Here is a 24515-nt window from a genome sequence, read left to right on the forward strand (position 1 = left end):
AACTAACAAAAAGGTTTTTTTTTCTTGGGTCTTGGGATTATAGAAATAGTTACAACTGACTAATAATTAATATCCAAGGTCCCAACTTCCAAACCTATTCATATTGAAACTAAATTAGTTCTAACATCTTGAGTAGCAAGCCGCCAGGTATTCCAACGATTTTTGGTAGCAAGCCACAGTGCATTGGATACCTTTCCGCTTGTATAATTTAGGTTTCTTTTGTTGGATACTAATCTTTTATTAAGATCTATTCTTGAGTCCCAACTCAATTTATATATCCACTCGTATGATTTTTAATTCTCATGTTTTTGCTAAATTTATTTTACAGTATCATAGAATAGTGGGATGAATCTCTATTCTGGTTATCTTTCATGTTCCTTTGATCATAACTTTTAAAATAACAAAAATATCTAGCTAGAGAGTTTTACCAAAGTCCTATGCAAGTACATATTATCGCATTCTAACTTTAACTAGCGACTCTTGCATGATATTTTTAAAAAATACCGAAAAATTAACCAAACTGTACCGATACCAAAGAGAAATCGAGATGATTGGGACGGTTTCACAAAGTCTAATTTTGGTTATATAAAATAAAATAACCAAAAATTTGGTATGGTACAAATTTGTAAAATAACCGGCCGAACCGAACCATTGACACCCCTAGCGGTTATACATGGCAAATAATTTATATTGAAAACCTTTCATTGTCATTAAACACTAAACCCCTAAAGAGCCAAAATTGTCAATGAACTAGGGGCTAAGGAGAGAGTTCTACTCAAGTTTGATGCCCCCTTTGAATCCCTCGACACTTCAAAGTTCCCAAGGGACTCAAGGCCCAGGGCAATGCTTGTGCCGGGGAGAGCATCCCAACCTAGAGTCAAACTCCACTCCCAAATACCCCCTAACCACTAACGACTCATTTTTTTCTATGGGTTTAAATGCCAATGAGGCTCTTTCAATGTAAACTAAATAACATAATACCCCCTACCACAAGAGTATACTTTTCCTCCTAACAGAAGTATACAAAAACAACTTCATTCTATAACCTCATTTCTAATATCACATGAAGGATACACATATTAAATAAGTCATATACACATGGAGGGAAACAAAATACTAAGCTTTACTGCTAAGGATCTGAACACTTGGGACAATATTCAAAGGAATATGTAAGGAACACACAACTCAGATATGCAACAACAGGAATAGGTTAACAATTCTACTTGAGACATTCTAAAAGCATTAGTAAAGGTTCAGACAAACAGTTACAACTAGAAACTTTTACAGAGGTTGTTGGAGACATCATAAACATGATCAAAACACTTAATATTACTACAGATTCACAGATTTGAACATGGAATTCCTAAGGTACTCAGCAGGATCACATTCATAATAGTATTAACCTTAAACAAACTATTATGTTCAGGAAGTATCAAGTATGAGGTTCTTATAAGGTTTAAGGATCAGATTCAGTTCAGATTCGGGAGAGGACTGAGTACAGTTCAAAACAAAAGCATGGGATCAGGAAGCCAAGCAGGGGAACATACAACATTTAAAATTAATTATACACAGATACTTTAATGATCTTACAAAGGCAGGGTAAACTTTACCTATTATAGAATCAAATCAGCAATACCATGAAGGGAGGGAGTTATAGAAGGATTATACTAAATAGGTTTTACTCAAGTGTATAGGCTAAAATTAGCATCTGAATATGAAGCAGTCATGTTAAGTTGAAAACAGTTATCACTCAATTATAACAAGAATGACAATGCCCTATTTTTATGAAAGACAACTTGATAATAGCTGAATGTAAACTTCACAAAGTCAGTGGTGTCACAAAGAAATTTTAAGCCAGAAAAGGTATTGTACCAAATAGGTTTATCTTAACCATATAACTAGAGGCTTTATCTAGACATGAGAGCAGTTATGTCAAACTTGAAGATAGCCATAACTATGTTTGTTTTATGAAAAACAACTTGATAACAACAGAATGTAGGCAAAAAGGTCACTGAGCTTCATAAGAGTTCATCCTAACAACATTGCTTCATATAGGTACAACCAGTAATTAGATATGAATACAAGATTGTCACAATGACAACTCAGAAGCTATTCTCAAGTTGTAAACTATGAATAGAGAAGATATAGAGAATGAGAGCATTTAAACACTTAGACTTTCATGCTTTAGTTAAATGGTGAAGGGTGTAAACTATGAACTCTCAAGTTTTGTCCTAATGAGGATTATCAGACAGTGATCTCGACCATAAGATAACAGGATGCAGGAAAAACAGTACAGAGACAAAGATCACAATAGAACTATTGACAAAAAATCTGAAGTTTAGACAAGCATGAAAGTCATTAAAGCACATTAAGGAAGTTTAATCATGTTGGCTATCTCAAATTCATCAAGGTTACATACAATTCAATCAATACCATTTAAAGATACTTATGAGCATAACAAATTATCACAGATGAACACAATTTTATCACAAACTAAAAAAAACATTTTTAGCTCTAGTGATAGACATTATAAACTAATACAATTAGGAGACAACAATATGTTCATAGCATTCGAGTAAGACAATTAAAAGAGAGGAGGGTGAAGGTATACTGACCTTCTCTAGGGCAGCAGACCAAACAAGGATTTCTCTTAATTGCTTAAGACCCAAAACTTCAAGCTCGAAACAATGATAGCACTCAGAAATTAAAAAAAAAGGAGAAATCAGTTTCATAGCCTCCCGAAGATAAGTACAGACGTCTCCGTACCGATCCGCGAGACTCTACTAAACCGGTTTGTGACTCACGACAACTATGAACCTAAAGCTTTGATATCAACTTGTCACGACCCAATTTCCCCTCCGGGTGACGTCGTGACGTCACCTAGTCTCTACAACTAGGTACGCCTAATATTTTACGGAAAAATAAAATAAAAATATAAACCTAACCAACTATTCAAAAGTACACAACAAATCCCAAAACCCAGAATATCGTGAATCCCAAACTACAGAAGGAAAAACAATCTAGTGTCTCTATACATTAGAGTCTAACAAGGAAATATATAGAAGATAATGGACATAAGAAAGACTAGAAGGGGACTCCGAGGTCTGCGGATACAGCAGATATACCTTGAAGTCTCCAAAGCTGTCCCGACTCACTGATAGTGCGGCTGGTAAGGTGCACCTAGATTTGCACACGAAAAACATGTGCAGAGAGTAGCATGAGTATACCATAATCGGTACCCAGTAAGTGCCAAGCCTAACCTCGGTCGAGTAGTGACGCGGTCAGGTCAGGGCCCTACTGGTAAATATATAATAAAATAATATAGAGTGTAATACCACAATAAAATAAAGAATGAAATTTAACAACAATGAAATCATAGAAGGTAACAGCTCAGTACACAGAAACACAATAGGGGATAGAGGATCTCCCGAGATACTGTCGCGTAGTCCCAAACGTAAATGTACAGGGGGATCTCCCGGAATATCGTTCCATAGTCCCAAAATAAATGTGCAGGGGGATCTCCCAGAATACTGTTCCGTAGTCCTAAAATAAATGTGCAGGGGGATCTCCCGGAGTATCGTTCCGTAGTCCCAAAGTAAATATACAAGACAGGGGGATCTCCCGTAATATTGTTCCATAGTCCCAAAGAAAATATGCAGCGCGAATGATAGAAATACAACTACATCACGAAATTCTCACAATTTAGACTAAGTACCGGTCAAGGAAGAAGAAGGAAGTTCATTAAGCATGCTGCACATAATTCACCTACACATATTGGAATAACTCAATTAATAATGAAAATAGATTAGTACTCATTAAAATGGTATAATTCAAAATAACAGGAAAATATGTTGCTGCTCAGTAAGAAAATCGGGTTTTTCCACAACTAGCCCGTGTACGTACTCGTCACCTCACGTACACGGCGCTCACATAGCACAATAGTTCCAAATCTTAAGGGGATTTCCCCCACATGAAGTTAGGCAAGCTACTTACCTCGAACCAAGCTCAATCAATTGGTCACAATGCCTTTCCCACGAATATCCGGCTCCAAATGGCCCAAATCTAGCCAAAAGCAATTACATATCATAAATACAACAATAATAAACTCATCTAATTAACGAAATCAACACTTTAACGAAAATTCTGAAATTAACTCAAAATTGCCTGTGGGGCCCAATTCTCAGAATCGGGTAAAAGTCCCAAAATATGAAATCCCGTTCACTCACGAGTTTAACCATATACAATTTACTAAAATCCGACACCAAATGGTCCTCCAAATTCACAAATCAAACTTTTAAATCTCTAACCTCCAATTCCCAATTTCCACCTTAAATACACACTAACTAGGTGGGAAAATACATGGGGAAAAAAGATTATTGATCAAAAATAAGCACAAGGGACTTACCTCAAGAAAACCCTCAAAAAGCTCTCAATAAATCACCAAACCCGAGCTCAAAATGTTGAAAATGAGCAAAAATCGCGAAGACTTGCATTTAAGTGTCTGTCCAGAAATCTCGCACTTGCGGTCCATAGTCACACCTGCGACACTGCACCTGCGGAATTTCCATCGCAAGTGCGGAAATGACTTAAGGGGATTGGGTCCGCATCTGCGAGCAATGGGCCGCACCTGCGCGCCCGCTCCTGCGGAATATTTTCGCTTCTGCGATCCCTCACGCCCTGGCCCTTTCTGCTTCTGCACTCCATCTTTCACATCTGCGGATGCGCAGATGCGGTTCTACCTCCGCACCAGTGACCTCTGGCCTTTTCCTTCCAAACCGCACTTGCGTCCCTATGCTCGCTTCTGTGAGGCCTCACCTACGGACTTCCCACCGCAGGTGCGAAAACACCAGAACCAGCAACTTCAAAATTCTTCTAAGTCCAAGCTTTCACCCATTAAGCACCCGAAACACACCCGAGGCCCCCGGGACCTCGACCAAACACACTAACCAATCATAAAATACCATACGAACTAAGTCGAGCCCTCAAATCACATGAACTAACGCTAAAATCACAAATCATCCTCCGATTCAAACTTAAAGAACTTAAAACTTTCAAATTCGATAACCGACGCCGAAACCAACCAACCCAAGTCCGATTGACCCCAAATTTTGCACACAAGTCATATTCAACATTATGGACCTATTCCAACTTCCGAAATCGGAATCCGACCCCGATATCAAAAATTTTGCTACCGGTCCAAAACTCCAAAAAATTCGATTCTCGCCAATTCAAGCCTAATAAGCTGCAGACCTCCAAAACACAATTCGGACACGCCTCTAAGTCCAAAATCACCTAACGGACCTAACAGAACCAACTAAACTCTATTTTGGAGTCGTCTTCACCCAGTTCCGACTACGGTCCAAATCCTAAGGCTTAAGCTCTCATTTAGGGATTAAGTATCGCAAAATACTTCGAAACTCAAAAACAATCATCCCGGCAAGTCACAGTAGCAGAAATAGATATGGGGAAAGCAGTTAATAGGGGTTCGGGGCTCTAACTCTCAAAAACACCGGCCGGGTCGTTACATCCTCCCCCTCATAAATTAACCGTTCGTCCTCGAACGAGCATAGAGACATACCTGAAGTGGTGAAAAGATGAGGATAACGGCTGCGCATATCCTGCTCGGTCTCCCAAGTCGCCTCCTCGGATGACTGTCCCCTCCAATGAACCTTTACGGAAGCAATTTTCTTTGATCCTAGCTTTCTGACCTGCCTGTCTAAAATAGCCACTTGCTCCTCAACAAAAGATAGATCCTTGTCCAATTGAACTGAGCTGAAATCCAGCACATGGGACGGATCGTCGTGATACTTTCAGAGCATAGAAACATGGAATACCGGATGGACTCCGGCTAGACTGGGAGGCAAGGCAAGCTCATAAGCAACCTCCCCAACTCGACGCAATACCTCAAATGGACCAATGAACCTTGGGCTCAGCTTGCCCTTCTTTCCAAACCTCATAACGCCCTTCATAGGCAAAACCCGGAGCAAGACTTGTTCACCAACCATGAATTCAACATCACGAACCTTTCGGTCCGCATAACTCTTCTGTCTGGACTGGGATGTGCGAAGTCTATCCTGAATCACCTTAATCTTTTCCAAGGCATCCTGAACCAAGTCCGTACCAACTAATCTGGCCTCAACGGGCTCGAACCAACCCACTGGGGACCGACACCGCCTACCGTACAAAGCCTCATACGGTGCCATCTGAATGCTGGACTGATAAGTGTTGTTGTAAGAAAACTCCGCAAGTGGCAAGAACTGGTACTAAGAACCCCCAAAATCTATCACACACGCACGGAGCATATCCTCTAATATCTGAAAAGTGCACTCGGACTGCCCGTCTGTCTGAGGGTGAAATGTTGTGCTCAACTCAACCCTAGTACCTAATTCATGTTGTACAGCTCTCCAGAACCGTGATGTAAACTGCGTACCCCGGTCAGAGATAATAGATACCGGTACGCCATAAAGCCTAATGATCTCACGGATGTAGATTCGAGCTACCTGCTTGAAAGAATATGTAGTCATCACAGGAATGAAATGAGCCGACTTGGTCAGCCTATCCACAATCACCTAAACTGCATCAAACCTCCGCTGAGTCTGTGGGAGTCCATCAATGAAATCCAAAGTGATCTGCTCCCATTTCCACTCCGGAATCTCTAACTTCTGAAATAATCCACCTGGTCGTTGATGCTCATATTTTAGCTGCTGGCAATTTAGACATCGAGCTACAATACTCTACTATGTTCTTCTTCATTCTCCTCCACCAGTAATGTTATTTCAAGTCCTGATACATCTTTGCGACACCCGGATAAATAGAGTACCGCGAACTGTGAGCCTCCTGGAAAATCAACTCATGCAAACCATCTACATTGGGCACACATTGCCTACCCTGCATCCTCAATGCACTATCATCTCCAATGGTGACCTCCTTAGCATCACCGTGCTGGACCGTGTCCTTAAGGACAAGCAGATGAGGGTCATCATACTGACGCTCCCTGATACGATCATAAAGAGAAGACCGAGAGATCACACAAGCCAATACTCGACTCGGGCCATGGGCCTCTCTGTTGCTGGTAGATATGCTAAACTCCCCAAACTCTCTACCCGGTGACTCAAAGCATCGGCCACCACATTGGCCTTCCCAGGGTGGAACAAAATAGTGATATCATAATCCTTAAGTAGCTCCAACCACCTCCGCTGACGTAAGTTAAGATCTTTCTGCTTAAACAGATGCTGCAAACTCTGATGATCGGTGTAAATCTCATAAGGAACACCAAACAAATAATGCCGCCATATCTTCAAGGCATGAACAATAGCTGCTAACTCAAGATCGTAGACATGATAGTTCTTTTTGTGCACCTTCAGCTGTCTGGACGCATATTCAATTACCCTACCATCCATCAACATCGCGTCGAGACCAATCCGCGATGTATCACAATATACAGTATAAGACCCTGAACCTGTAGGTAATACCAATACTGGGGCTGTAGTCAAAGCTAACTTGAGCTTCTGAAAGCTCTCCTCACATTCCTCTGTCCACCTTAACAGAGCACCCTTCTAGGTCAGCCCGGTCATAGGTGCTGCAATAGATGATAATCCCTCCAAAAAGCGACGGTAATACCACGCCAAACCAAGAAAACTCCGGATCTCTGTAAATGAGGATGGCCTGGGCCAACACTGCACTGCTTCAATCTTCTTCGGATTCACCTGGATCCCCTCACTCGATACTATATGACCCAAGAATGCCACTGAGTCTAGCCAAAACTCACACTTTGAAAATTTTGCATATAACTTCTTTTCTCTCAAGGTCTGAAGTGCAGTCCTCAGGTGCTGCTCATGATCCTCCCGACTCCGGGAGTATACCACAATGTCGTCAATAAACACAATGATGAACGAGTCAAGATAAGGCCGGAACACACTGTGCATCAAGTGCATAAAAGTTGTTGGTGCATTGGTTAACCCAAAAGACATAACAAGAAACTCATAGTGACCATATCTGGTGTTACACCCTATATTTTCGTACGTAAAAAATGCGTCGTAAGCAAACTAATGTAGGACCAAAAATGAGATAATATTTAAAAGTATATAAAGTAAGTTAATCATGTTACCTATGAGGTTACAAATATTGAAGATCATGAACAACAAGTACAAAGAGGGTTGGACAGTTCAGAAGCTAAAGCAATTAAATAAAACAATGTTTCATCGAAAGTCGACAAGTTGGGAATGTTATAACATGTACCTTTGGGGTGAGACTAGGGTGATTAACATGATAAAGAGATTATGTTATGATTTATATTAGTCATATTACATCCGTGTGTTATGTTTTTAAGTCAAGCGAGTTGTGGAACAAAAGTCGATGAAAGTCATCACAAGTTACATTCATAAGTTTTACTGAAACTTTGGGTCAAATGTAACTGCAATTTTCTCCCAATATACTTAGAGTTATGGTGTGTTCCACCCATCAAATTAAAGATCTATGAGTCTATTTTCCAACGCATTAAACCATTTGTCAATACGACATCGGAGTAGAGAGATATGTGCATTTTTGCGATACTGCGCAAGCTGCTAGGTGACAAGTAGGTGTGTCACCTACTTGCTTAAATGAAAGCCCAAAAATGGGCCATTTCGGGTCGTCCAAAGAGGCCTTTTAAGGGCCTATTTTCTTCATATATTAGACTCAAAATAGAGCATAATAACCAGACATAAGCTCTGCAAAGAATCCTCCCAAAAATTTCCCACAAACCCTAATTGATTTTCTCTCCCTTTCAAGTTCCAATTGGAGGTAAAACTTAGAGTTTGAAGAACCAAGATAGGAGCTGAGTTATCCAACAAATAAGGTGAGTTTACTGCTCTCTTTCATCCATTTTTTCTTCTGTAAATTCATGGTAAGTCGTTCTATACTTGTAAGAACTCACGGGATGGTGATCGGAAGCCGTGAGTTCGAGTTATTCACTTGTAGCGGACTGTTTTGTGGACTGTTTTGTGTTGCTGTTGGGCTGCGTGTTTTATTACTATTTTTGTGGAGTTTTGGAGGAGGAAGGGGGTTTATAAACACCATATAAATGTAGGGTGGTTGGCTGGTCGTTCGTCATAACATTTTCGGGTCGTTTGACACTACTACGGTGGTCGTTTTGTGTACGAAGAGATTGGGGTGTGTTGGGCTGTTTTGTAGTATTTGATGGTGTATATAGGGCTGGAAAATGATGTATATATGTTGTTATTGTTCTGTCCTTGTATTGTTGGTGTTATCTTGAAGTTGGAGGAAGGGCATATTATAGGGGAGATGCTGCCCGTTTTAATACAAAATAGGTTTGTCGTTCGTTGTGCGATAGTTGTACCTTTCGTAACTTAACGATAGTATTATTATCATTCTTGTAGATTAAGGTGCGAAGAGGTGAGTTCAACTTGGTGATTGAAAAGATTGTGATAAGGTATGTTAAGGCTAAGCCTTCCTTCATTTTGGCATGATCTCGTAGCTACATGTGTTAGTAATGAGACAAAAAGAGAAGTTCATATTCATGAATTTATTCACACTATTCTAGTCTCATAAGTTACAATATTATTCCTTATCGAGACTCTATATTCAATTTTAGTATTGTCTTCTTTCAGTCAAGAGAGCAGCAAGCCTATATATACAGTATTACAGTATTTTCATTACCATCGAGCTATAATCGATGGGCAGGCCCCTATTGGGCAACCTCTGATCAGATGGAAAGTTATATACCGAGCCTACTGTGGCCGAGCGCCTATGAGCGAGCCCAGCATGGTCGAGATACATAGCCTAGTATGGCCGAGCGCCTATGAGCGAGCCTACTATGGCAGAGCAGTTATATATACCGAGCCTTATAAGGCCGTACAATTATTTTACTTACTATATTGAAGGAGTTGAGTCAGTATCAGCAGGTAAGTATATCTCCAGATCATCTTTGACTCCCAGTTAATTTCAGTTATCATATTATCAGTTCAGTTTCAGATTTCAGTTATTTTATTGCCTTACATACTCGGTACATTATTTCGTACTGACGTCCCTTTTTTGGGGGCGCTGCATTTCATGCGTGCAGGTTCAGACAGACAGACGGGTAGACCTCCTCAGTAGGTGTTTCCCGAGTTCCGCCTGATCGGTAAGCTCCACGTCTTTCGGAGTTGCCAGGTCTAGAGTTTTGTGTACATCTTATGTATATCTGTATATATGTTATGGGTAGGTCGGGGCCCTGTTCCGATCACAGTACATCTATCAGTAGAGGCTTGTAGGCATATCCTGTTGGTTAGTGCAGTATGTTGGGTTTGTATAAATTGGTGGTTTGTCAGCTGTAGTAGCTATGACGGCCTTGTCGGCCTAGCTTTATATTGATATTTAGTTAGTGCTAGTTTCCATTCAGTTTTATATTTTGCTTCACAAATTGTCTTGCAAGGTGGCCCCATGGCCAAAGTATGACATTATGTGTTCAGAGTCCCTTAGTCGCAATTTGGTACGCCAGGTTAGGTGAGGCACGGGGTGCTTGTCTCGCTCCTAGGTTCGGGGCGTGACATCTGGTCCTGAAAGTAGTCTTCGGGATATCTGGCTCCCGAATCTTCAACTGATGATAACCTGAACGTAAGTCAATCTTGGAAAACACTCTGGCACCCTGTAACTGATCAAATAAGTCATCAATACGGGGTAATGGATACCTGTTCTTCACTATGACTTTGTTCAACTGGAGGTAATCAATACACATCCGCATAGAACCATCCTTCTTCTTTACAAATAAGACAGAAGCACCCCAAGGTGACACACTGGGCCGAATGAAGCCTTTATTAAGCAATTCTTGTAACTGCTCTTTCAACTCCTTCAATTCAGGAGGAGCCATACGATATGGAGGAATAGAGATGGGTTGAGTGCCCGGCAACAAATAAATGCCAAAATCAATATCTCTGTCGGGCGGCATGCCCGGAAGATTAGCTGGAAACCATCTGGAAAGTCCCTCACTACTAGAACTGACTTAACTATAGGGGTATCAATACTGATATCTCTCACATAAGCTAGATACATGTCACACCCCTTCTCAACCATTCGTTGAGCTTTAAGAAAAGAAATAACTCTGCTGGGAGTATACTCTAAGGTACCTCTCCACTCTTATCGCGGTAAACCTAGCATAGCCAGCGTCACGATTTTAGCGTGACAATCAAGAATAGCATAATGGGGTGACAACCAATCCATGCCTAAAATAATATCAAAGTCCACCATGCTGAGCAATAATAAATCGGCTCTGGTCTCGAAACCACTAAGAGCAATCAAACACGACCGATACATGCGGTCCACAATAACAGAATCTCCCATAGAGTTAGATACATAAATAGGGGAACTCAAAGAATCCTGAGATACGCCCAAATACGGAGCAAAATAAGATGACACATAAGAATATGTAGAGCCTGGGTCAAATAATACCGACGCATCTCTATGACAGACCGGAACAATACCTATAATGACAGAATCAGAAGCAACTGCCTCTGTACGAGCAGGAAGTGCATAATATCTGGCCTGGCCCTCCCCTCTAGAGAGACCTCTACCTCCTCGACCTCCACCTCGAGCTGGTTGAGCAGGTGGGGTGGCAGCTGGTGCTGTAATCATAGCCTGAGGACCCGGTTGAGCACGTTGTGGCTGAAAAGTCTATGGAGGTGCACCCCTCCTAATCCTGGGGCAATCCCTCACCATGTGGCGAGTGTCGCCACACTCAAAACAAGCTTTGGGAGGGCGTGGCTGCTGTGACTGGCTTGGGCCAGGTCTGCTGGACAGGCCGTTAGGAAAACCCCGTGCAGGAGGCACACTAGATACTGGCGGTGCATAATAAGGCTCATGTGGTCTAGAAAGAGATGGAACACCGCTGGAGGCTGGAAGAGCTGAATGAATGGGATGGCTCACATAGCCCCTACCATGGTGAGCTGCTAGGGCACGAGCTCCCGAATAATAACCAGCCTCTCGAGACCTCTTGGCCTCCCTGTCCTCTCTATCCCGGGCAAACATGCCCTCGATTCTCCTGGCAATACCCACAACCTGCTGATAAGAAATATCCATCTCCAATTCCCTGGCCATACGACTCCAGATGCTGGGATGGAGACCCTCAATAAACCGTCGAACTCTCTCTCGAACTGTGGCCACTAAGGCCGATGCATGTCGGGCCAAATCACTGAAGCGAACCGCATACTCTGACACAGTCATAGCACCCTGACGCAGCTGCTCAAACTCCACGCGCCATGAGTCCCAGAGGCTCTGAGGGACATACTCTCTCAAAAACATGTCCGAGAACTGAGTCCATATAAGTGAAGCTGCCTCAGCCGGACTACTCAACTCATAAGCACGCCACCACTGATAAGCTGCTCCTCTAAGCTGGAATGTGGTAAAAGAAACCCTGCTCGTCTCCACTAAGACCATAGTACGAAGAATACGGTGACACTCCTCCAGAAAACCCTGAGCATCATCTATAGCCAATCCGCTAAAAGTAGGTCGGTGGTACTTCTTGTACCTCTCAAGTCTGAGTTGCTCCACCTCAGAAGTTGCTGCCCTAACTTCAGGCTGCGCTGGAGCTATCGGCTGCATTGGTACAATCTCTAAAACATGGTCGACTTGAGCCCGCTGCTCTGGAGTACCGTCGACGGGAGCCTGTGCTCCTCCCCCGGCCTGAGATGTGGCAGGAGCAAGTGGAATCAATCCAGCCTGAGCTAAGGTGCTGAACATACTCAGAAACTGGGCTAGAGTCTCCTGGAGGGCTAGTACAGGAACAAGTATCTCAGGTGTCTGCCCTCCAGCTTGAGCTACTGGGGGATCCTCTGTAGCATCTCATGCGGGTGATCTGGCTGCACCACATAGACGTCCTCGGCCTCTACCCCGGCCCCTCTCGCAGCTCTAGCAGGGGGTGCGGGTGCCTGGTTATCAGATCCTCTTGTACGTGTCCTCTCCATCTGTGAGAGAATAGAATACATAATTTTAGAATCTTTGAACTCAACAATTTTTGCACGACAAGGAATCAAAGTAGTGAAATTTTCCTATCAGTTTCATAGCCTCCCGAAGATAAGTACAGACGTCTCCGTACCGATCCGCGAGACTCTACTAAACCGGTTTGTGACTCATGACAACTATGAACCTAGAGCTTTGATATCAACTTGTCACGACCCAATTTGCCCTCCAAGTGACGTCGTGACGGCACCTAGTCTCTACAACTAGGTACGCCTAACATTTTACGGAAAAATGAAATAAAAATATAAACTTAACCAACTATTCAAAAGTACACAACAAATCCCAAAACCCGAAACATCGTGAATCACAAACTACAGCAGGAAAAACAATCTAGTGTCTCTATACATTAGAGTCTAACAAGGAAATATATAGAAGATAATGGACATGAGAAAGAGTAGAAGGGGACTCCGAGGTCTGCGGATTCAGCAGATATACCTTGAAGTCTCCCAAGCTGTCCCGGCTCACTGATAGTGCGGCTGATAAGGTGCACCTGGATTTGCACACGAAAAACATGTGCAGAGAATAGCATGAGTACATCACAATCGGTACCTAGTAAGTGCCAAGCCTAACCTCGGTCGAGTAGTGACGCGGTCAGGTCAGGGCCCTACTGGTAAATATATAATAAAATAATATAGAGTGTAATAACGCAATAAAATAAAGGATGAAATTTTACAACAATGAAACCATAGAAGGAAACAGCTCAGTACACAGAAACACAACAGGGGATCTCCCTAGATACTGTCTCGTAGTCCCAAACGTAAATGTACAGGGGGATCTCCCGGAATATCGTTTCGTAGTCCCAAAATAAATGTGCAGGGGGATCTCCCGGAATACTATTCCGTAGGCCCAAAATAAATATGCATGGGGATCTCCCGGAATACCGTTCCGTTGTCCCAAAGTAAATATGCAAGACAGGGGGATCTCCCGTAATATCGTTTCGTAGTCCCAAAAAGAATATGCAGCGCGAATGATAGAAATACAACTACATCACGAAATTCTCACAATTTAGACGAAGTACCGGTCAGGGAAGAAGCGGGAAATTCATTAAGCATGCTGCACATAATTCACATAAACAATTAAGACGCGTAGACATATTGTATTAGACTAAACATAATAGCTACACATATTGGAATAACTCAATTAATAATGAAAATAGATTAGTACTCATTAAAATGGTATAATTCAAAATAACAGGAAAAGATGTTGCTGCTCAGTAAGAAAAACGGGTTTTTCCACAACTAGCCCGTGTACGTACTCGTCACCTCACGTACACGGCGCTCACATAGCACAATAGTTCCAAATCTTAAGGGGATTTCCCCCACACAAAGTTAGGTAAGCCACTTACCTCGAACCAAGCTCAATCAATTGGTCACAATGCCTTTCCCATGAATATCCGGCTCCAAATGGCCCAAATCTAGCCAAAAGCAATTACATATCATAAATACAACAATAATAAACTCATCTAATTAACGAAATCAACACTTTACGAAAATTTCGAAATTAACTCAAAATCGTCCGCGGGGCCCACTTCTCAGAATCGGGTAAAAGTTGTAAAATATGAAAGCCCGTTCACTCACGAGTTTAACCATATCAAATTTACTAAAATCCGACACCAAATTGTCCTCCAAATTCACAAATCAAACTTCTAAATCCCTAACCTCCAATTCCCAATTTCAACCTTAAATACACACTAACTAGGTGGGAAAATACATGGGGAAACAAGATTATTGATCAAAAATAAGCAGAAGGGACGTACCTCAAGAAACCCCTCAAAAAGCTCTCAAGAAATCGCCAAACCCGAGCTCAAAATGTTGAAAATGAGCAAAAATTGCGAACACTTGCATTTAAGTGTTCTGTCCAAAAATCTCGCACCTGCGGTCCATAGTCACACCTGCGACACCACACCTGCGGAATTTCCATCGCAGGTGCGGAAATGACTTAAGGGGATTGGGACTGCATCTGCGAGCAATGGGTCGCACCTGCGCGCCCGCTCCTGCGGAATTTTTCCGCTTCTGCGATCCCTCACGCCCTGGCCCTTTCCGCTTCTACGCTCCATCTTCCGCACCTGCGACCTCTGGCCTTTTCCTTTCAAACCGCACCTGCGTGCACCTGCATACTTCCCACCGCAGGTGCAAAAACACCAGAACCAGCAACTTCAAAATTCTTCTAAGTCCAAGCTTTCACCCGTTAAGCACCCGAAACTCACCCGAGGCCCCCGGGACCTCGACCAAACACACCAACCAATCATAAAATACCATACGAACTAAGTCGAGCCCTCAAATCACATCAACTAACGCTAAAATTACAAATCATCCTCTGATTCAAACTTAAAGAACTTGAAACTTTTAAATTCGACAACCGACGCCGAAACCAACCAACCCACGTCCGATTGACCCCAAATTTTGTACACAAGTTATATTCAATATTACAGACCTATTCCAACTTCCAGAATTGGAATCTGACCCCGATATCAAAAATTTCGCTACTTGTCCAAAACTCCAAAAAATTCGATTCTCGCCAATTCAAGCCTAAATAAGCTACAGGCCTCCAAAACACAATCCGGACATGCCCCTAAGTCCAAAATCACCTAAGGGAGCTAACAGTAGTGACGAAACTCCATTCCGGAGTCTTCTTCACAAAGTTCCAACTACGGTTCAAATCCTAAGGCTTAAGCTCCCATTTAGGGACTAAGTGTCCCAAAACACTTCGAAACTCAAAACCGATCATTCCAGCAAGTCACAGTAGCAGAAATAGATATTTGAAAAGCAGTTAATAGGGGTTCGGGGATCTAACTCTCAAAACGACCGGCCTTGTCGTTACACTTTTGGTGTCACATATACAACAGACCAGGACAATCGTGGAATTTTGGCTTTAAAAAAAGTCTCTAGGGTTTTAACAAATTCAAAATAATAGTAGAAAGTGACAAAAGATTGACGATGATAGCAAGATTGAGTGAAATCAGAAAGAAACAGAGGGAAAATAATTTAGGGATTTACCTTAGAAGAGAAAAGCTAATCGATGAGGTGCGAAGGACCGTTCATCAGAACCCTAATACCCAGAGGACATTGCATTTGACCTCTGGTGTTGAATATCAACATTGAGGCCAGCTAACATCCCAAACTTGCCTTTGATTTGAAAAGATAGGTTAGGAGGTCTAGCGAGTTGATGTTTCACCATTTGGTATGACCTCTTCAAATAGGGTTATTGAAATTGAATGAAAAAATGGAAAGAAATGATGAGCTTCGTAGTGCACAGGCAGAATGAATAGCCATGCATGCCATGGATTTGAAAAGCCATAGTCAATTTGAAGTTTTCATCTCCAGGTTAGGGTTTTTGGATTTGGAGCTTTGATTTTCAAAGGCGAAATGAGTAAGGATTCAGAGAGAATCTTGGGTAATGAAGGAAAAAAGAAATGTTTTCTGGGTGATTTGAGACCTTGCAAGAATTTGTGCAAGGTTTTCTTGACTGATTAGGGTTATGGGAGTTGAGATAATAGAGAGAAAAGGGGAAAAGAGGTGGCCAATTTTTTGAGTGAATGATTAGGGTTTGGGGGAATTGGGGTTGGTCTCGTGGGTTAAAGTTGGGAGATAGAATCTGGGTCATTGGATCATTAGATCAACGGCTCTGATAAATTAGGGATTAAAAACTTTTGGGGCGAAATTTCGGTGTCTGTTAGATCATGAGACTTTGGACGATGGGATGAGATCTCTGGGGCGGGTGTTTAAAAATCAACAAAAAATTGGAGATTAAATGTGAGTCATTGATCAGATAGACCAACGGTTCAAATGCATATGCGTTTATTTTGTGAGTGGTGAGGGAGGGTGACGTCGCACATGGTGATTGGTGTAAAGGTGATGGCAAGGATTGCTAAAGTGGAATGAGATGGGGTGTTTGGAATGGGTCAGATCTGTTTAGGCTTGGCATTTGGGCTGAAAATTATTTAAGAGATGGACACTTTGCCTTTAATTGAGTATAGCAATTGTAGCCTTTTGACTTTTAATCCCATTTTAAAATTAATTTAAATAAACCTAACAATTTTCAATAAAAATGTAGTAAAATTATAACTACTAATTATTTTAATTAATTATTTGTAAAAATGCTTTGTTTTCTAAATCGTAATACTAATTTTGAATTATTAATATAGTAGTCTAATTAACTAGAAATTAAAGAGTAATTCATTAAATTAACTATATAGGCCTATGTGATGTATATAAAAGTTATTTTAATAATCTTAAAATAGTAAAAATATTTTTAATTACATAATATTAATACTACATGCTTGATTTTAAAACTAATACTTAATTAATTTATAAAAATAGGTTTTTATTACTAGAAAATACTTTTAAAATATTTATTGTAAATTATTAGGTACAAATAAAGTAATTTTAAAAGGGAGGGTCAAAAGTGGTCGTCAACAACTACCCCTCTTTGACCGGAGATGATGAAAGAGTTTTCGGGCAAAGAAATTGAACCTAAAGCCAATTTTGTCCCGAATTCAGGCGTGCATTTGCAGGAGTAGCATGAAGATTATGAGTTGCAGGATTGAGTTAGGAAATTCTAGGAAGATTTGGGAAGAACTTTTGAGATATTGGGGCTGAATTCTGGCTTTGAATCGCTTACATACATCGGGCTTAACGAGGATCAGGCCTCATGTAGTTCTGGAGTGAATATATTTTAGGAAGCAAAACTGGTAGGACTTGCACCAGTACCATATTATGACGATGCAGTGAGACAGAGGATTGGGCACCCATGTCAACTTGAATTTTGCGGCTTGTTTTGAAGGATCAAAATATTTTGAGTTTCACTGGTCGTTTGTGTTTGAACTTGGATCCTTAGCCCACTAATGGGTTTGTTGTCCCTCATAGCATTGTAGTTTGGTCTACTGCTTAGAAAATCTCCACGTTACGATGTTTGTTCCTACAAAACAAATAAAATACACGCATACTAATATATTGCAATACAGAGTATATTAAAAAAAGATGTAAATGATGCAGGAATGATGATGCCTGGCTGTCGGCGAGCCGTTAGTTGGGATCAGGATGATGGGATACTTGATTTTGACTCGATTTGTTAACCAGACTATGTACCGTTCTGTAGTTATTGGAGCATTTAAAAATTGTCCCTGCTTGTTGGGAGAGCTTGATTTGTGGAGTGCGTCTCCACTTGATGGGAGAGCTTTGCACTAAGAAATGTCTCGCTTATTGGGAGATCTTGATTTGTATAGTGCATCTCCGCTTATTGGGAGAGCTTTGTAATGAAAAATGTAAGGTAATTTCCGCTTTTGTGACGACTCGACCGGTCGTTTTGAGCATTTACGCTCCTTTCAACTATTTGATGTCTTGAATAACTTCCTACGAGGTATTATGACTTGTGTGAATTGTCGATTTTAGTTTTAAGGTATTTCGGAGATAGATTGGAAGAATAAATTTAATGTTGGAAGCTTAAGTTGAAATAGTTAACCGGATATTGACTTATGTGTAAACGATCCCGGAATAGAGTTTTGATGATTTCAATAGTTTCGTATGGTGATTTTGGACTTAGGAGCGTGTCCGAAAAATTATTTGGAGGTCCGTAGTGAAATTAGACTTGAAATGGCGAAAGTTGAATTTTTGAGAATTTTGACCGGGGGTTGACTTTTTGATATCAGGGTAGGAATCCAGTTCTGAAAATTTTCATATCTCTGTTATATCATTTATGACTTGTGCGCAAAATTTGAGGTCAATCGGAATTGATTTGATAGGTTTCGGCATCGAATGTAGAAGTTGGAAATTCTTAAGTTCCTTAAGCTTGAATTGGGGTATGATTCATGGTTTTAGCATTGTTTGTTATGATTTGAGGTTTCGACTAAGTCTGTATGATGTTATAGGACTTGTTGGTATGATTTGACGGGTCCCGAGGGGCTTGGTGTATTTTTTTTTGGATCATTGGTTGAGAGACTAGTAAGGTTAAGAAATTTGGGAGTTTGACCATGGTCAATATCGGGTCAAGACGACCTCGTTTCAGTGTTTTGAGTGCATGAGCAGGTCCGTAGTGTGTTTTATGATTGAAATTAATATATGGTTTGTGTCCAGGAGGTTTTGGATGGTTAATGGATCAAAAGTTGGACTTAAACAATTGCTGCAAAAGCTACGGCAATTTTTATTCTGCTGGAAATTCGGGGGCACGACCGAAGGCTGAGGATCGAAGGTCGAGGACCGAAGGCCAAGGATCGAAGGCCGAGGATCAAAGGTCGAGGATCTAAGGCCAAGGACCGAAGGCCGAGGATCGAATGCCGAGGACCGAAGGCCGAGGACCGAAGGCCGAGGGTCGAGGATCGAGGATGAGGGCCGAGGGCCTGGACAGAACTGTAAGTTATAAAGCAGGGGACTTTGTCCTATTTTCCATTTTTGTCAAATTGGAGCTTGGGGAGAGAAGATTTTTGGGAGATTTTCAAAGAAAACATCAAGGTAAGTGTTCTTAACTCAATTATGGTTAGATTAGCCGAATCCATCATTTGTTTTCAACATTTAATTAGTGTTTTGAGATTGAAATTTGGAAAAATTTTAGAAATCTCATAGAAACGAATTTTTGAGATTTCGGGGTCAGATTTGAGTGAAACTAGTATGGTTGGATTCATAATTGAATTGATTATCGGATTTTATAAGTTTCATCGGATTCTGAGATGTGGGCCCCACATGTGATTTTTGAGCTACAATTCGGATTTTTATGCAAAATTAGTATTTTCTTATGGAATTAATTTCAATAAATTTTATTGACTGAATCGAATTATTTGTGGCTAGATTCAAGGCGTTTGGAGGTCAATTCACGAGGCAAAGGCTTAGCGAAATAAGAATTTCGCAGTTTGAGGTAAGTAACAGTTTTAAATCTGGTCTTGAGGGTACGAAACCCCTGATTTTTGTGTCATGTGATTATTTTGGAGGTGACACACATGCTAGGTGACAGGCATGACCGAGGGGATTGTGACTTGGTCCGTCCCGTGAAACTGTAAAGTTGAATAACTTGTTGTTAGCTATATGCTCTCTATGTGTTAAAGAAATTTGACTGTAAATTATGCTTAGGCTATGTGATAGTACAGTTGGGACCCGCAGAGGTCGCGTACTTGTTGAATTATTTACTAATTGCTATCTTGTACTCAGTCATGATTATACCTGCGTATCATACCTCAGTCTTTCTTGATTTTTGTTGATACACTATGTTATCTTTGTTTGGGATGATCTTTGTGATTTTTGAGAGCCCGAGAGACTAGAGAGGTTGATGACTGAGTGAGGCCGAGGGCCTGTCGGTGAGGTATGGATATTATAGCATGTGAGTTGTCTGTGCAGCACGTGAGTTGTCCGTGCAGCATGTGAGTTATCCGTGCAGGATATTATAGCACGTGAGTTGTCCGTGCAGCACGTGAGTTGTTCGTGCGGATTATAGCGCTTGGGCTGTAGGAGCCCCTCCGGAGTCTGTACACCCCCAGTGAATACGGGTACCCATTGAGTGTGAATGCTGAGGGCTGGGAGCCCAATAAGTGATTGTTATCCTGAGAGGTTGTACTTGCTTTTTATTTGTTGTTGCACTTAGTTGCTATCTATCATTGTTGTAAAATTTTCTGAAAGATTTTATATCCGAATTATATGAACTTGAACCGTATAAAACTGATTTCACTTAAATTGCTGGATTTGGAAGCATGCTTATTCTTTGCTGGAATTACTGAAAGTGAACTATAATTGTGTAGCTCGTCACTATCTTCAGTTCCTTATTTATTATTGTTACTTACTGACTTGGTTGTACTCATATTACACCCTACACTTCGTATGCAGATCGAGGTATTCCCGGATATAGCGGGTGTTGATTCTTTTGTACGGTTGACTTTTCAGAGATTCAGAGGTAACTGCCGTGTTTTGCACACCTTGCCTCTCCTTCCCTACCTTCTTATTTACTACATTTAGTCTTAGACTATTATGGATCGTATTTCCAGACTTGTATTTATACTAGATGCTCATGTACTCAGTGACACCAGGTTTTGGGAGTGTTTATATATGTATTTTTGAATTTTCTTCCGCTGAATTTAATCATTTTGTTTTTTTACATAAAAGATATGGGAGTTTATTGAGATTGTCGGCTTGCCTAGTATTGAGATAGGCGCCATCACGACAGGTGAGATTTTGGGTCGTGACAGCTTTGGAGTGATTAACTAAGACCGTAATCATTCCTGAAGCTGCATGAACAAAACATCAAAACATTCAAAGTAATTGCAAATGAAATAAATGTATGCCCAAGAGATACTCTTGACTGCGAAGCTAAGTTGCGGCCATCGATTGGCAAAACATCGGTGACGAGGTTTGCGACTATCTATTCTGGCATCCGCTGCGACAGAGCGGCAATGCGAATTGCTTTGTTGGCGAAGTTTACAATTTTGCTATATACAAGGCTCCGGTTGGCGAAGCCGACGTTGGATTTGTACTGGGCACTCCGATTGATTGAATTGACGGTTTGCTACATACACGGCTCCAATTGGTGAAATTGATGGCTCGTTTGTACAGGGTGCTCCGATTAGTTGAGCAGGCAGTTTGCTATATACTGGGCTTTCTTTGACGAATCCAATGATCAGTTTTGTATAAGGTGCTCTGGTTGTTTGAGCAGGCAATTTGCTATGTACAGGTTTTTCCGCATCAGTTGTCTAATTCTGAAATACCTGCAAAGGATTCAGAGGTTAGATTTAGTTGTACCAGATGGAGGAAGATAGACAATCTTAGGCAAGTGGCGGATCCATCATTTTCCCCAGTATGGTCTTAGTGCTTCCTTACTCCCTATTGACCATGCACTCAAAGAAAAATTCTTAGTGGGGGCGGGGAAGTTGGTTTGTGTCGATCACTGTGTTGGTTTGCTCCGGCCTTAGACATGATTGCGTCACGACATTCTGTAGATGGAACAAATTACTGTCTATATATTTTATTTTAGAAAACATTTTGAAAATACTTTGCTTTTAAAACGAGCGTCGTTCCGGATTATGACATGTTATGAAAGTTTCTCCACACGCGAACGTATCCTCTTGAAAACTTTGTCCTGTTGATGTCGACCAACATGACTGCTTGCTATTGCAACTACGTCCTAATTCAAACTAATGCATTACAAGGTTTTCCTAAGGTTAAGACTGAACCCTTTCAGGTTGCCTACCTATCCAAAACGGAATCAAGTCTGAACGTAGTTCGTGGATTATGATAAAATATGATGAAATGACCGAGCCTGACTCAGGCAACCTACGTTTTCAAATAGAATCAAGTCAAAGCGTAGTTCGATTACAACAGATGCAAAATGATGAGATTAAGAATGAAAATGCCCAAGTCTGACTCAGATGAGGATTGCCTACGTATTCCTTTCTAAGGAAATCAATTCAGCGTAGTTCCTGAGCAACATAAAAAAATGATATTTGGTTTTTTTATTACAAAAGAGAAGGGGTAGAGAAACTAAACCCTACGTGGTTGCCTACGTATCCCTCTGTAGGAAGTCAGGTTGAACGTAGTTCTGTTACATCAAAACCTAACTCTATTTGTCTTCAAACATAGTATCTCTTGATTGCGTCTGAGTTGATAGGCTTTGTATTGACTCTTTCATCCATTTCTTTCAAGATTAGAGCTCCACCCAACAGTGCTCGGTGAACTACATAAGGACCTTGCCAGTTTGGTGCGAACTTTCCTTTAGCTTCCTCTTGGTGGGGAAAGATTTTCTTCAATACCAACTGCCCCGGTGCGAACTGATAAGATTTCACTCTTTTGTTAAATTCACTGGTCACCCTGTTCTGATACAACTGACCATGACATACTGCATCCATTCTTTTCTCGTCAATGAGAATGAGTTGCTCTTGCATGACCCGTATGCACTCTGTGTCATCCATTTTTTCTTCTTAGATAACCCTTAAAAACAGTATTTTGACATTTACGGGTATCACAACTTAGTGTCGTATACCAATATATACGGCATTGCCCTAGTGGATGTTCTCATGGTAGTTCGATAACCGAGTAAAGCGAAAGGTAGTTTCTCGTACCATTGTCTGTGATTGTCCACTATCTTTCACAGAATTCTCTTGATATTCTTGTTGGCTGCCTTGACTGCCCCATTCATTTGTGGTTTGTAGGCTGTAGAATTGCGGTGGACGATTTTGAACTTCTCGCAGATTTCTCTCATGAGGTCACTGTTGAGGTTAGCGACATTTTAAGTGATAATAGACTCTGGTATCCCAAATCTACAAATGATGTTATTTCGGACGAAATCTGCTACTATATTCTTTGTGACGGCCTTGTAAGTAGATGCTTCGACCCATTTGGTGAAATAGTCGATAGCTACCAAGATGAAAGAATGTCCATTTGATGCGGCAGGCTCTATAGGTCCAATCACGTCCATGCCTAAAGCGGCGAACGGCCAGGGTGAACCCATTACGTTTAACTCATTTGGCGAAACTCGGATGAAATCTTGTGAATATGGCACTGGTGACACTTCTATATGTAGCGGATACTGTCATTTTCCATAGTCATCCAAAAATATGAAGATCTCAAGATTTTCTTGGCTAATGTGAACCCATTCATGTGGGGTCCGCATGTTCCTGCATGTATTTCCTCCAATAATTCGCTTGCCTCGGCGATGTCTACACATCTCAACAAACCTAAGTCTGGGGTCCTCCTGTACCGGATTTATCCATTGAGGAAAAAATTGTTTGCCAGCCTCTTGAGGACTTGCTTTTGACCATTAGTAGAATTCTCTAGGTATTCTTTGGTTGCAAGGAATTTCTTGATGTCGTGATACCATGGTTTACTATCTAGTTCTTTATCTTCATGGAAGCAATAGGCATGTCGATGTAGTTCTTGTTTGGATGTTGAATCATAGATGATAGGGTTGCAAGGGCGTCAACGAACTCGTTTTGAATCCCGGGGACATGCTTGAACTCAATCTTTGTGAACTTTTTACATAGTTCATTCACGTAATGCACGTATGGAAGTATCTTGAAATTCTTGGTGGACCATTCCCCTTGGACTTGGTGTATCAATAGATCGGAATCCCCTATGACCAAAATTTCTTTGATGTTCATGTCGACTGCCATTCTAATCCCAAGGATGCATGCTTCGTATTCAGCCATATTATTAGTATAGGGGAATCTTATCTTTGATGATGTTGGATAGTGTTGTCCGGATTCTGAAATCAGGACTACCCCAATTCCGACTCCTTTGAAGTTTGCTGCTCCATCAAAAAACATTCTCCACCCAAGGTACGATTCTGCAATATCTTCTCCATCAAATAATACTTCTTCATCGGGAAAATACATGGTAAGTGGCTCGTAATCCTCATCCACCGGATTCTCTGTGAGGTGGTCGACTAAAGCTTGCCCTTAGATAGCCTTCTGAGTTATGTACCCAACATCAAATTCGTTGAGGAGATAGCTAGCTTTTCGGTAGGCATTGGCTTCTGGAAGATGCACTTGAGCAGATCGAGTCACGATATCAGATGCGTAGTGTATGCTGACATATAATGCCTTAGTTTCTAGGCAA

At 41.2% G+C, this 24515-nt stretch overlaps 2 protein-coding genes across 2 annotated transcripts; both read right to left on the minus strand.

The window, feature by feature from the left end:
• Nucleotides 1–22531: 22531 nt before the first annotated feature.
• Nucleotides 22532–22870, minus strand: LOC138898377 (uncharacterized). The gene has a single exon (XM_070184437.1). It carries the CDS (start codon nucleotides 22868–22870, stop codon nucleotides 22532–22534), a length of 339 nt encoding a protein of 112 aa, XP_070040538.1.
• A 918-nt stretch (nucleotides 22871–23788) lies between these two features.
• Nucleotides 23789–24292, minus strand: LOC138898378 (uncharacterized). The gene has a single exon (XM_070184438.1). It carries the CDS (start codon nucleotides 24290–24292, stop codon nucleotides 23789–23791), a length of 504 nt encoding a protein of 167 aa, XP_070040539.1.
• Between the last annotated feature and the right edge of the window lie 223 nt (nucleotides 24293–24515).

This window comes from Nicotiana tomentosiformis, chromosome 9 (assembly GCF_000390325.3).
Source record: "Nicotiana tomentosiformis chromosome 9, ASM39032v3, whole genome shotgun sequence".
NCBI lineage: Eukaryota > Viridiplantae > Streptophyta > Magnoliopsida > Solanales > Solanaceae > Nicotiana > Nicotiana tomentosiformis.